This window comes from Mobula hypostoma, chromosome 16, assembly GCF_963921235.1.
Source record: "Mobula hypostoma chromosome 16, sMobHyp1.1, whole genome shotgun sequence".
NCBI classification, from domain to species: Eukaryota; Metazoa; Chordata; class Chondrichthyes; order Myliobatiformes; family Myliobatidae; genus Mobula; species Mobula hypostoma.
The window spans coordinates 12,034,831-12,047,223 of record NC_086112.1 but is presented as its reverse complement, the minus strand read 5'-3'; the positions used below and the strand labels follow the sequence as shown (position 1 = coordinate 12,047,223).

The 12,393-nt window shown below is 41.5% G+C and overlaps 1 protein-coding gene across 5 annotated transcripts in view; it reads left to right on the top strand.

Annotated features, from left to right (window-relative positions):
• The window catches only part of xrcc4 (X-ray repair complementing defective repair in Chinese hamster cells 4), a 419,861-nt gene that overhangs the window by 145,487 nt on the left and 261,981 nt on the right, over positions 1 to 12,393 (top strand). Inside the window, exon 1 of one of the 5 annotated variants that reach the window (XM_063068532.1) lies at positions 10,993 to 11,132. The exons of the other annotated variants lie outside the window; for them this stretch is intronic. Within the exon in view, the coding sequence (XP_062924602.1) occupies positions 11,115 to 11,132 (18 nt within the window). The 5' untranslated portion in view covers positions 10,993 to 11,114. Of the gene's footprint in view, positions 1 to 10,992; positions 11,133 to 12,393 lie in introns of those variants that run through there. 5 annotated transcript variants of the gene reach the window in all.

The window sequence follows — 12,393 nt, the reverse complement described above, 5'->3', positions numbered from 1 at the left end:
AGCTACCAGATCCCGCAGAAACCTCCTGTTCCATCTGTAGGAGAGTCTATAGGTTTAACACTAACCTCATCAGTCACCACAAAACCAGAATGGAAGTAAATCTTTTTCCAATCCAAAGAATCATGCAAGAAGGCAGATTAGAATCAGAACCAGGTTTATTATCAGAATCAGAATTAGGTTTATTATCACCTGCATGTGTCGCAAAATTTGTTAACTTAGCAACAGCAGCAGTGCAATGCAATACATGATAATATAGAAGGAAAAAATAAAAAGTAAATCATTTACAGTAAGTACTGTAAGGTCAGGTCACTCGCCTGAGTGCTACTGGTACCATGTAACCCAGTACTACCTGTCTCATGGTCGGGTGGTCGGCGACTAAACCAGCTCCCCAACCAGGCTTGCCTGGTGAGGAGGGTGGCTAGACACCCTGCAGGACGAAAAACAAGACCTGTCACAGGGTGGATGTATCCTCTCATAGGGTCAACGGCCATTTAGCAAACACGTGCCGTGAAGCGCGGAAAGGGCATCCCTTGCATCGAAGCTTGGTCTGGCCATTCACTGCAACAGAACTTCCCCCAGCCTTCTTGGACCCCACCATGCCACTGGACCCGGGAGGGGATGTTGAGAGGGTGGGTCTGGACCTGTGTAACCCCCTACTCACCTAAAATCCATTCACACACAAGCTGTTCCTTTCTGAGGAGTGTGGTACCACCCCACTGACTGAAGGGAACCATCATCATCCTATGGGATGGATAGCCAGAGAGAGAGAGTATATGTATATATATTTTGAATAGATTAAAAATAGTGCAAAAACAGAAATAATATATACTTTTAAAAAAGTGAGGTAGTGTTCATGGATTCAATGCCCATTTAGGAATCATATGGCAGAGGGGAAGAAGCTGTTCCTGAATCATTGTGTGTGTGCCTTCAGGCTTCTGTACAGATCGGAAGCAGCATCTCCAACAGCATCACACTGAGCAGGGGGCCCCCCAGGGCTGTGTACTCAGTCCACTGCTGTTTACTGCTGACCCACGACTGTGCTGCAACACACAGCTCGAACCACATCGTCAAGTTCGCCGATGACACGACCGTGGTGAGTCTCATCAGCAAGAACGATGAGTCAGCATACAGAGAGGAGGTGCTGCGGCTAATGGACTGGTGCAGAGCCAACAACCTGTCTCTGAATGTGAACAAAACAAAAGAGATGGTTGTTGACTTCAGGAGGACACGGAGCGACCACTCTCTGCTGAACATTGACGACTCCTCCGTAGAGATTGTTAAGAGCACCAAATTTCTTGGTGTTTACCTGACGGAGAATCTCATCTGGTCCCTCAACACCAGCTCCATAGCAAAGAAAGCCCAGCAGCGTCTGAACTTTCTGCGAAGGCTGAGAAAAGTCCATCTCCCACCCCCCCCATCCTCACCACATTCTACAGAGGTTGTATTGAGAGCATCCTGAGCAGCTGCATCACTGCCTGGTTCAGAAATTGCACCATCTCGGATCGCAGGACCCTGCAGTGGATAGTGAGGTCAGCTGAGAAGATCATCGAGGCCTCTCTTCCCGCCATTACAGACATTTACACCACACGCTGCATCCGCAAAGCAAACAGCATTATGAAGGACCTCATGCACCCCTCATACAAACTCTTCTCCCTCCTGCCACCTGGCAAAAGGCACCGAAGCATTCGGGCTCTCACGACCAGACTATGTAACAGTTTCTTCCCCCAAGCCATCAAACTCCTCAATACCCAGAGCCTGGACTGATACCAACCTACTGCCCTGTACTGTGCCTATTGTCTTGTTTATTATTTATTGTAATGGCTGCACTGTTTTGTTGCACTTTATGCAGTCCTGGGTAGGTCTGTAGTCTAGTGTAGTTTTTCTGTTGTTTTACATAGTTCAGTGTAGTTTTTGTATTGTTTCATGTAGCACCATGGTCCTGAAAAACGTTGTCTCGTTTTTGCTGTACTGTACCGGCAGTTGTGGTCGAAATGACAGTATAAAGTGACTTGACTTGACTTGATTTGACTTGACTCCTTCCTGATGGTAACAATGAGAAGGCAGTATGTCCTAGGTGATGGGGGTTCTTAATAATGGAGGTTGCCTTTCTGAGGCACTGTTCCTTGAAGATGTCTTGGCTACTATGAATGCTAGTACCCAAGATGGAGCTGACTAATATTAGAACTTTTTGTAGTTTCTCTCAGTCCAGTGCAGTAGTCCCACTCCCCCCATACCAGACAGTGATGCAGCCTGTCGGAATGTTCTCCACGGTACAACTATAGAAGTTTTTGAGTGTTTTAGTTGACAAACCAAATCTCTTCAAACTACTAATAAAATATAGGTGCTATCATGCCTTCTTTATAGCTTCATTGGTATGTTGGAACCAGGTTAGATCCTCAGAGATTACCAACATATGTTGTGAAAATTGTTGTTTTGCAGCAACAGTACAGTGCAATACGTAAAAAATACTATAGGTTACAATAAGTAGAAAAATAAATCAATAAGTAGTGCAAAAAGAGAACGAAGTAATGAGGTAGTGTTCATGGGAAAGTGCATAGGGTAGGTCATGACAAAGGCCTCAACTGTATTATTCTATACATACATCAGGAACAAGAGGATAACTAGGGAGAGAGTGGGATCACACATTTACTTGGATGTGAAGGATGTCGATGAGATCCTAATGAGTACTTTACATCAGTATTTACCAAGGAAAAGGACATGCAAGATAGAGGATAGGGCATTTTTAAGTAAAGGAGGAGGTAGTGTTGGGTCTCCAAAAGAACATTAAGGTGGATAGGTCCCCAGAGCCTGGTAGGATATACCCGAGGTTATTGAGAGAGACAAGTGAAAAGATTGCTGGGCCCTTGACCAATATCTTTGTGTTGTCTTTAGCCATTGGTGAGGTACTGGAGGACTGGCAAGTAGCTAATGGTGTTCCATTATTCAAGAAGGGAACCAGAAATGATCTTGGAAACTAAAGACTAGTGAGTTTTATGTCAGTGACAGGGAAGTTACCAGAGAGAATTCTTAGGGATAGGATTTATGAGCACTTGTAAAGCCATGATGTAATTAGGTCCGTGATTAGTGGTGTTCTGCAGAGATCTGTACTGGGACCTCTGCTGTTTGTGATGTATATAAATGACCCGGATGAAAAGAGAGATGGTGAGTTAGTAAGTTTGTAGAAGATATGACAATCAGTGGTGTTGTGGATAGTGTAGATAAATGGCAAAGAATACAGCAGGATATAGATCAATTGCAGATATGTGCGGAGAAATGGCAGATGAAATTTAACTTTGCCAAATGTGATGTGTTGCACCTTGGTAGGTCAAATGTAAAGAGAAATTACACCTAACAGCAAGGCCCATAACAGTGTTGATAACTAGAGGGATCTTGGAGTCCAAGTTCATTGCTGAAAGTAGCTACACAGGTTAATAGGATGATTGAGAAAGCGTATGGCATGCTTGTCTTTATTAGTCGAGACACTGAGTTCAAAACAGGAATTAATTTTATAAAACTCTAGTTAGGCCAGATCTGGAGTATTGCATACAATTCTGTCGCCCTATTATAAGAAGGATGTTGAGGCTTTGGAGAGGGTGTAGAAAAGGTTTATCAGAGTGCTGCCTGGATTAGAGGGCATGTGCTGTAATGAGAAGTTGGGTTGTTTTCGCTGGAGCAGCAGAGGCTGAGGGGAGATCTGATAGAGGTTTATAAGATGAGAGGCAGGATAGAGTGGACAGACAGTATCTTTTTCCCAGTATTGAAATGTCTAATACCAGAGGGCATGCATTTAAGGTGAGAGGGGATAATTTCAAAGGAGATGCAAGGGGCAAGTTTTTTATACAGAGTAGTGGGTGCCTGGATTGTGTTGCCTGGGGTGGGGTAGAGGCAGTTATGTTAGGGAAATTTAAGAGACATTTAGATAGGCACATGAATGTGAAGAAAATAGAAGGATATGGACATTATATAGACAGAGAGGATTAGTTCAGTTGCCCATTTCATTACTAATTTATTTGGTTTAGCACAACATTATGAGCTGAAGGGCCTGATCCTGTACTGTACTGTTCTATGTTCTCTGTTTACATTGAGATTGGTAATATAACAGTCTTTATTCATCACAACAAGGAAGCACTCTCATGGAGACACTCTTGGGAGAGGCTCACAAACCCAAAGGTACATTACATTTTTATACCCTTAAAATCAAAGTTAACAGTAGCTGATACAATACAGTTTCAATAGTTATAATAGCATTGTTTCCTTCAATATTTTGAATTACATATCTATAGTGACAGGCACCGCTTTGTCACAAAGTAATTTACACAAATAGTTTAAAAGCTTCTGGGCAGAAATTCCAGTCAGTCAAAATTAATGTTGTCAAGGTCGTCTCCGAGTACATAAATATCATAAGTACACGAAAACTATTGATTGCCTCTTCCTGTGACCATGTTTGATGTGCTAAGTGATGACATCAGTCTGGTCTGCCAGCTTGCACTTAGGTCACAATGGTGCAAAAAACTTTGCCACATTGCCTGGTTTAATGCAAGCCAGTTACCACAGCCCCATTGTCTTAACATTTGGCTGTTGCATTTGCAGTCTCAGTCTGTGAAGCAGCCTGTGTTTTTAACTTCAATTTTCTGCTCGCAGTCTACAAATATAAACTGAAGGCTAATTGCAAGCTTCCTGAACTTATTTACTTTTACAATAAAAACTAAAGCCTGTTTCTTGTTTGAATTAATACCTGCTATATTCACATAACTCCAGACTGCCTCCTCACAATGGCTGAACGAGAAGACGATTCCATCCTTCAAAAAGCGTTATGTGCATGGTCTTCGTCTGTGTAATAACTCCAAGGAAAGTACAGGGAACAACATTGACCACAAAATATGACCTTTATTAACCTTAACATTGAGCCCGTCAAAGAGATTGCTCCAATTTATAGCATGAGCTGGAGGGATATACAGTATGTATGTATATATATATTTACAGGAATCTGTACACATGGCTATGTATGTCGAATTGTGTCACTATGTATTGTAGCAAAACCTGTTTGCCTACAGACATAGGTGAGACCCGATGTAGATTGGAACACCGCTTCGCCAAGCACCTACGCTCCATCTAGTAGAAAAAGTGGGATTTCCCTGTGGCCACCCATTAGAATTCTACTTCCCATTCGCATTCCGACATGTCAGTCCATGGCCTCCTCTACTGTCGTGATGAGGCCACACTCAGATTGGAGGAGCAACACTGTATATTCTGTTTGAGTAGCCTCCAACCTGATGGCATGAACATCGCTTTCTCAAACTTATGGTAATTGCAACCGCCCCCCACCCTCCCACCATTTCCCAGTCCTGTTTCCCTCTCTCACCTCATTTCCTTATCTTCCCATAGCCCTCTCTGGTGTTCCTCCCCCTTCCCTTTGTTTATGGTCCTCTATCCTCTCCTGTCACATTTCCACTCCTCCAGCCCTTTATCTCTTTTACCGATTGACTTCCCAGCTCTTTACTTAACTCCTTCCCCTCTCCTGGTTTCACCTATCACCTACCAGCTTGTGACAATCCACGGATTGTGACAAATCCACGTCCTTTCCTCTGTTCCCAACAACGACAAGATCATTCTCTTGGGAGACTTCAATGCCAGAGTCAGGAAAGGTCATAGGCTCTGGACTAGAATAATAAGCAAGGAAGAAGTTGGCAAGGTCAACTCCAATGGAACACTCCTCCTCACCAAAAGTGCTGAACACAACCTGGTGATTACAAACACCCTATTTCGCCTGAAAAACAGGCACAAAGTCTCCTGGCAGCATCCACGCTCCAAACACTGGCACCTCATCGACTACATCATTGTACGATCTCAGGACCAACAAGATGTACTGACAACAAGAGCTGTTACTGGTGCTGACGAGTGCTGGACAGACCATCAACTCATCTCGTCCACCATGAGAATGAAGATTCGGAAAGGAAACACCAAAATCAGAACACTATTAAGAAATTCAATGTTGACATCCTTCAAGACATCAACCATGTACAGCAGTTCCAACAAAATCTTCAAGAACAACTGCCGCAACAAATCCCAGCATCTGTAGAAGAACACTGGAATCAATTGAAGAACGCTATCATCACCTCCTGCAAAGAAACAATTGGGTTCAAGACGAAAAAACATCAGGATTGGTTCAATGATAATGACAAACTACTCCAACAAATTATCAACGAAAAGAGAAAAGCTTTCATCACTTTACTAAATGACCAACAATCGGCTACCAAAAGGAAACGCTATCAAGAATGCAAGGCTGCAGTCCAGAAGAGCACCTCAAACCTGAAAAACCAATGGTGGAGGAAGAAAGCTCAGGAAATCCAACAACTAGCAGACACCAACGACACTCAAGGCTTTTTCGATGCAACTAAAGCTATTTTTGGCCCATCCACTCATGGTTAAGCCCCTCTCTAAAGCAAAGATGGTTCAACCATCCTGAAGGGCAATGCTGACATCAATTCTAGATGGAGGGAGCACTTTGAAGATCTTCTAAATCAAACTGTCTCATTTGACAGGAATTAGATTAACAAATTTCCAAAACAGCCCGTTGACGACTCCCTAAGCAAAATACCAACACTTGAAGAAGTCAAGGAAGCCATCAAAACCTTGAAAAACAACAAGACCACTGAACTCAATGGAATACCAGTCCAGGTCTACAAAATTGGAGGTAACCTGCTTCATTACTAACTGCATCAACTTCTCATCAAGATCTGGATAAATGAAGACGTACCAGCAGACTTTAGAGACTCAGCAATCGTTACTATCTACAAAAGGAAAGGCTATCGATCCGAATGCAGAAACTGTCGTGGAATTTCCCTGTTAGCAACAGCAGGAAAGATCCTCACCTGCATCGTGAACAACTGGCTCAATCCTTCAGCTGAGAAGATCCTTCCGGAGACAAAAGCCGGTTTGAGACCATCACGTGGAGCAATTGACATGATCTTCACAATGTGAAAATTACAAGAAAAATGTTGTGAACAACTTCAACCTTCGTTCATCAACCTCACCAAAGGCTTTGACTTGGTATCAAGGGAACTCCTGTAGAATATCCTATCTACCTATGGATGCCCTGAAAAGTACATTCGAATCCTGATACTCTTCCACGATAGCATGCTTGCCACAGTCATGGTCAGCAACAGTAACTGTGAGCCTTTTCAGGTTAGATCAGGAGTAAAACAGGGATGCATGATTGCTCCAACTTTGTTCACCATCTTCATTGCGACAATCGTCCACATCATCAAAGACGACCTACTCCCAGGAATCAAAATTGTCTACAGAACAGATGGCAGACTTTTCAACCTTGGCCGTCTCAGGTCCAAAAACAAGACATCCACGAGTTCCAATACGCAGATGCCAACAGTGTTGCAGCTCTCCCATAAAACCACCTACAACAGATTCTGACGGCCTTCAACCGTGCATACACAAAACTTGGACTTACCATCAATTCCAAGAAGACTCAGATCATCTACCAACCATCACCAACTGAGACAAATCAGATGGAACCATCAATTCAACTTGGCGAAACAACCCTGGAAAACTTGGAGCACTTTTTGTATCTTGGAAGTCACCTCTCCTCCAAGGTCGACCTTAATGACGAAATCCAACATCGTCTTAAATGCGCTGAAAAGCTTTTGGGCATCTCTGAACAAGAGTCTTTCATGATCATGACACCTGAACAGACACCAAAATGTCAGTGTACAAGCAGTGGTGATTCCAATGCTCCTGTATGCATCAGAAACCTGGACAACATACCAACGACATCTGAAGGCACTTGAAAAGTTCCATCAACGCTGTCTTTGAAACATCTTAAATATTAGCTGGGAAGATAGAAGAACCAACATCAGTGTGCTATATCAAGCAAAAACAACAAGCATAGAAGCCTACGTCATCAAGAACCAACTAAGATGGAGCGGTCATGTTGTTCGGATGAAAGACGAACGTCTGCCGAAACAGATCTTCTACTCCCAGCTTAAAGAAGGCAAACGTAAAAGAGGCAGACAACAGAATAGATTCAAAGACGTCTTAAAAGCCAACATGAAGAAATGTAACATCGACATCAACAATTGGGAAACCAATGCCAAGGAAAGGAAACTCTGGCAAGCCATCATCCGAGAAGGAACAGCAACTTTCGAGGTCAACAGATGTGCAGAATTAGAAGAAGAGAGAAGAAAATGGAAAGAGAGGTAGCAACAACCAAAGCCCGATCTGCCATCTGGAAATACCTGTCCTGAATGCGGAAAAGCTTTCAAAGCCAAGATTGGACTCATAAGCCGCTTGAGAACCCATAAATAGATCAACAGAATGAAGACCATCATCCTCGACCTCGAGGGATAGCCACGATGACCAGCTTGTACTTCATCCTCCTCTCCACCCCCCCCCCCCCACTTTCTTACTCTGACCTAATCTTTTTTTCCAGGGTCTTGGCCCAAAACGTCGACTGTTTACTCTTTTCTATGGATGCTACCTGGCCTGCAAGTTCCTCCAGTATTTTGTGTGTGTTGCTCAGATTTTCAGCATCTGCAGATTTTCCCTCTGTTTCTGCCTACAGAGTTTACTTAAGTACAAATGTGAAGGATTAAAGCAATCAAATCTGAACATAGTGATGGAAAAGTATATGTAGTAGAACAAAGACGTGTTTACATAACACCTTTCATGGGTTCAAGTTCTGTCAAAGCAATTTGAAGCCAGTTAAGTGCATTTAAAGTGCAGTCGCTAAGGTACTGTAGGAATTAATTAGCTATAAACTTGGTGTGTTCTTGGACTGAAATGCTATTACGCCTCAAGGGTGGGAAAATAGCAGCTCTACAAGCACCTGAGGGCTGAGGTCCAACCAGCAAAATCTTGTAACCTAAAAAACAGATAGTGGATGGAAAGTGTGCAGAAGATCAGGAAGGCATAGAGTTTGTTAGCTTTTCTGCTGGGAGATTTGAGCACAGAAGCAAGGATGTTTTTCAGCCGTTGTACTGGACCTTGATGAGTCTCCTTACTTAAGAAAGAAAGATCTTGCTAACGAAAATATATTAGAGTTTGGGATGACAGGACCTTCAAACCACAGAAATGTATCATCTTTCTACATCTACACGATGACATGCAAGCTGTGATTCTTACTACCGAGTCTACTGTGGACTCAATCCAAGTGCTTTCTGGGGTCAAGCTGCATCAGCCCTTGTAATTGATCCAACTCTTTTCTCAGTCTTTCTTGCTGCACTTCCCACAACCTATGGACTCACTTTCAAGGATCTTTATCTCATTTTCTCAATATTTATTGCTTATTTATTATTATATTTATTTATTGCTTATTTATTATATTTATATTTATTTATATTTATTATATATTTATATTTATTATATTTATATTTATTTATTGCTTATTTATTATAATATTTACTATTGTTATTTCTTTTTTTGTATCTGTTTTTTGTACAACACTGATTGTGTGTTGTTTTCATTGATTCTGTTGTGCTTTTTGTATGAATCTCAGGGTTGTATACGGTGACATATATGGTATCTACTTTGAACTTTGAGTCTTTGGGTGCTTCGTTGACCTAAACATCTCACTCAGAACCTATAGAACTGGAATTTGAAGTAAGTCACCCCTGTCCAGAGTAGGCAATTTGTGTTCAGCCATTCTTTCTAAATCAATCGGAATTAGAATCAAGTTTTATTATCACAGACATTTGTGTGAAATTGGTTATTTTCTGGCAGCAGTACAGTACAACACAAAAAATATACCATAAATTACAATAAGAAAAATAAAATAAATAAGAAGTGAGGTAGTATTCATGGGTTCATTGCCCGTTCAGGAATCTGATGGCAGAGGGAAAGAAGCTGTTCCTGAAGCATTGAGTGTATGTCTTCAGGCTCCTCACCTACTTTCTCAGGGTGGTAATGAGATGAGGGCATGTCTTGGGTGCTGGGTGTTCTTAATGATGGATGTTACCTTCATGAGGCATCAGCCTTTGTAGATGTCCTCAATAGTAGGGAGACTAGTGCCCATGATGGTGTTGGCTGAATTTGCAACTTTCTGCAGCTTTTTAAAATCCTGTGCAGTGGCCTCTCCATACCAGACAGTGATGCAACCAGTTAGAATGCTCCACAACACCACTGTGGTTCATACCAGATCATCTTTTTCAGAGGAACTGGTGTAATATTTGCTCATAACCATCAGAGTAATGCTGTGAACGATCAACTTTCACCTCAGGAGGTAGATGGTGCTCTAGTTTAATATTTCATGTGAGAGGTTGGTTCTGTGAGAGTGAAGCATAGAACCAGGGCAGGATTTTGTGCTCCCCTCAAACTCAACCCACAATCTGCTGTCTTAGAGGTAAGAGAGTTACAACTAAACTGCAATGAGCATTTCAAGTTTGTTCAGATCCATTGAGAACATCTTCGATGACACCTTCCATGTCTTTCTGCAACAGTTATAAAGTTACTAATTTATTTTGAACTAAATTCAGATATAGGCAGTTATGTGCTAAGTAATATTTAAGCATACATGTACCTGGCAGTAGCCATTTCTAGCAAGTGAGGGTCCAATCATCTACCTTTGGAATTCATTGGCACTCCACTATAAACATCCTGGGCTGATCATTAATGAGAAATTTAACTGGACTGGCTATATAGATGATGTGAAGTCCATCAAGACTCAATCAGCAGTAAACAACGGAGCTCGCTCTATTCACACCCCATTCAGAATCAGAATCAGGTTTATTATCACTGTCTTATGACATGAAATGTGTTGCTTTGCAGCAGCAGTCCAGTGCAAAGAGACATAAAATTACAATAAATTAGAAAATAAATAAATGCTACGAAAAAGGAATAATGAGGTAGTATTCATGGGTTCATGGACTGTTGAGAAAGTTAAATGTTCATTCGTTCCACATAATGGCAGGGTGTGGACACAGTATGTATCATTTACAGTAATATATTGGAGTTCTTGGACTTTGGCTATTCTAACAGCTTTTGCTTTTCCTGCAACCTCAGCTATCCAGCAAGACCGTGGGAGTTACAGGTTTACTCCCGAGGGGTATGTCATGCTACCTTGGAAATGTTTCTAATTCCTGGAACACTGTTCCTGCTGCTACTTCATGATGAATTTTATAATGGTTAGTACAAGCCAACAATGTCTAGAATCTGAACAGTAGTGTTGTAGTTAGCCAGTGGAGTTCAATTCCTGCTGCTATCTGTAAGGAGTTTGTACATTCTCCCTCTGACTGTGGCTTTTCTCCAGGTGCTCTGGTTTCCTCCCACATTTCAAAGACGTACAGGTTAGATTAGTAAGTAGGGGGCATGCTATGTTGGTGACAGAAGCTTGGCAACATGTGTGGGCTGCCCCCATCAAATTCTCAGATTGTGTTGGCCATAGGGACAAGTAATGCACTTCACTGTGTGCTTTGATGTAAATGTGGTAAATAAAGCCAACCTTTAATCTTTTAAAATCTTTAAACTGAACAAAAAAAGTTACCTCACTGAGGATGTACATTTTATAAATTGCTGAAATTTGGTGATGTACATCCTGAGAATATATATTTTATTGTATCATAATTAGATAAATCAAACATTCTTGATTTACATTTTACAATGTCAGAGTATAATCTTTATAATTTCTGAAGCTAAATTATAGGCCAATTAATTTGAGAAAGTGAGGAGTTAATTCATTAATACATAAAATCAATAATACAAAGTTCAAAGTAAAGTTTATTATCAGAGTACATTTATGTCACCACATGTAACCCTGAGATTATTTTTCTTGTGGGCATACTCAGCAATTCTATAGAATAGTAACTGTAAACAGGATCAATGGAAGAGCAAGAGCACAGAAAACAGCAAACTGTGCAAATGCAAATATAAATAAATAGCAATAAATAAGGAGAGCGTGAATTTACAAGATAAAGAGTCCTTAAAGTGAGATAATAGGTTGTGGAAGCATCTCAGTAGATGAGTGTAATTATCCTCTTTTGTTCAAGAGCCTGATAGGTGAGGGGTAGCTACCTGTTCTTGAACCAGGTGGTGTGAGTCCAGAGGATCCTGTACCTTCTACCTGATGGCAGCAGCAAGAAAAGAGCATGGCCTGGGTGGTGAGGATCTTTGATGATAGGTGCTGCTTACCTATGACAGTGTTTCATGTAGATGTGCTCACCGGTTGGGAGGGCCTTACCCATGATTTACTGGGCCAAATCCACTACATTTTGTAGCATTTTCCATTCAATAGCATTGGTTTTCCATACCAGGCCGTAATGCATCTGTCAATACACTTTCCACTACACATCTATAGAAGTTTTTTAAATTTTTTGATGATGTGCTGAATCTCCACAGCCTTCTAAAGAAGCAGAGGTGCTGTTGTGCTTTTTTGCAATTTCATTTATA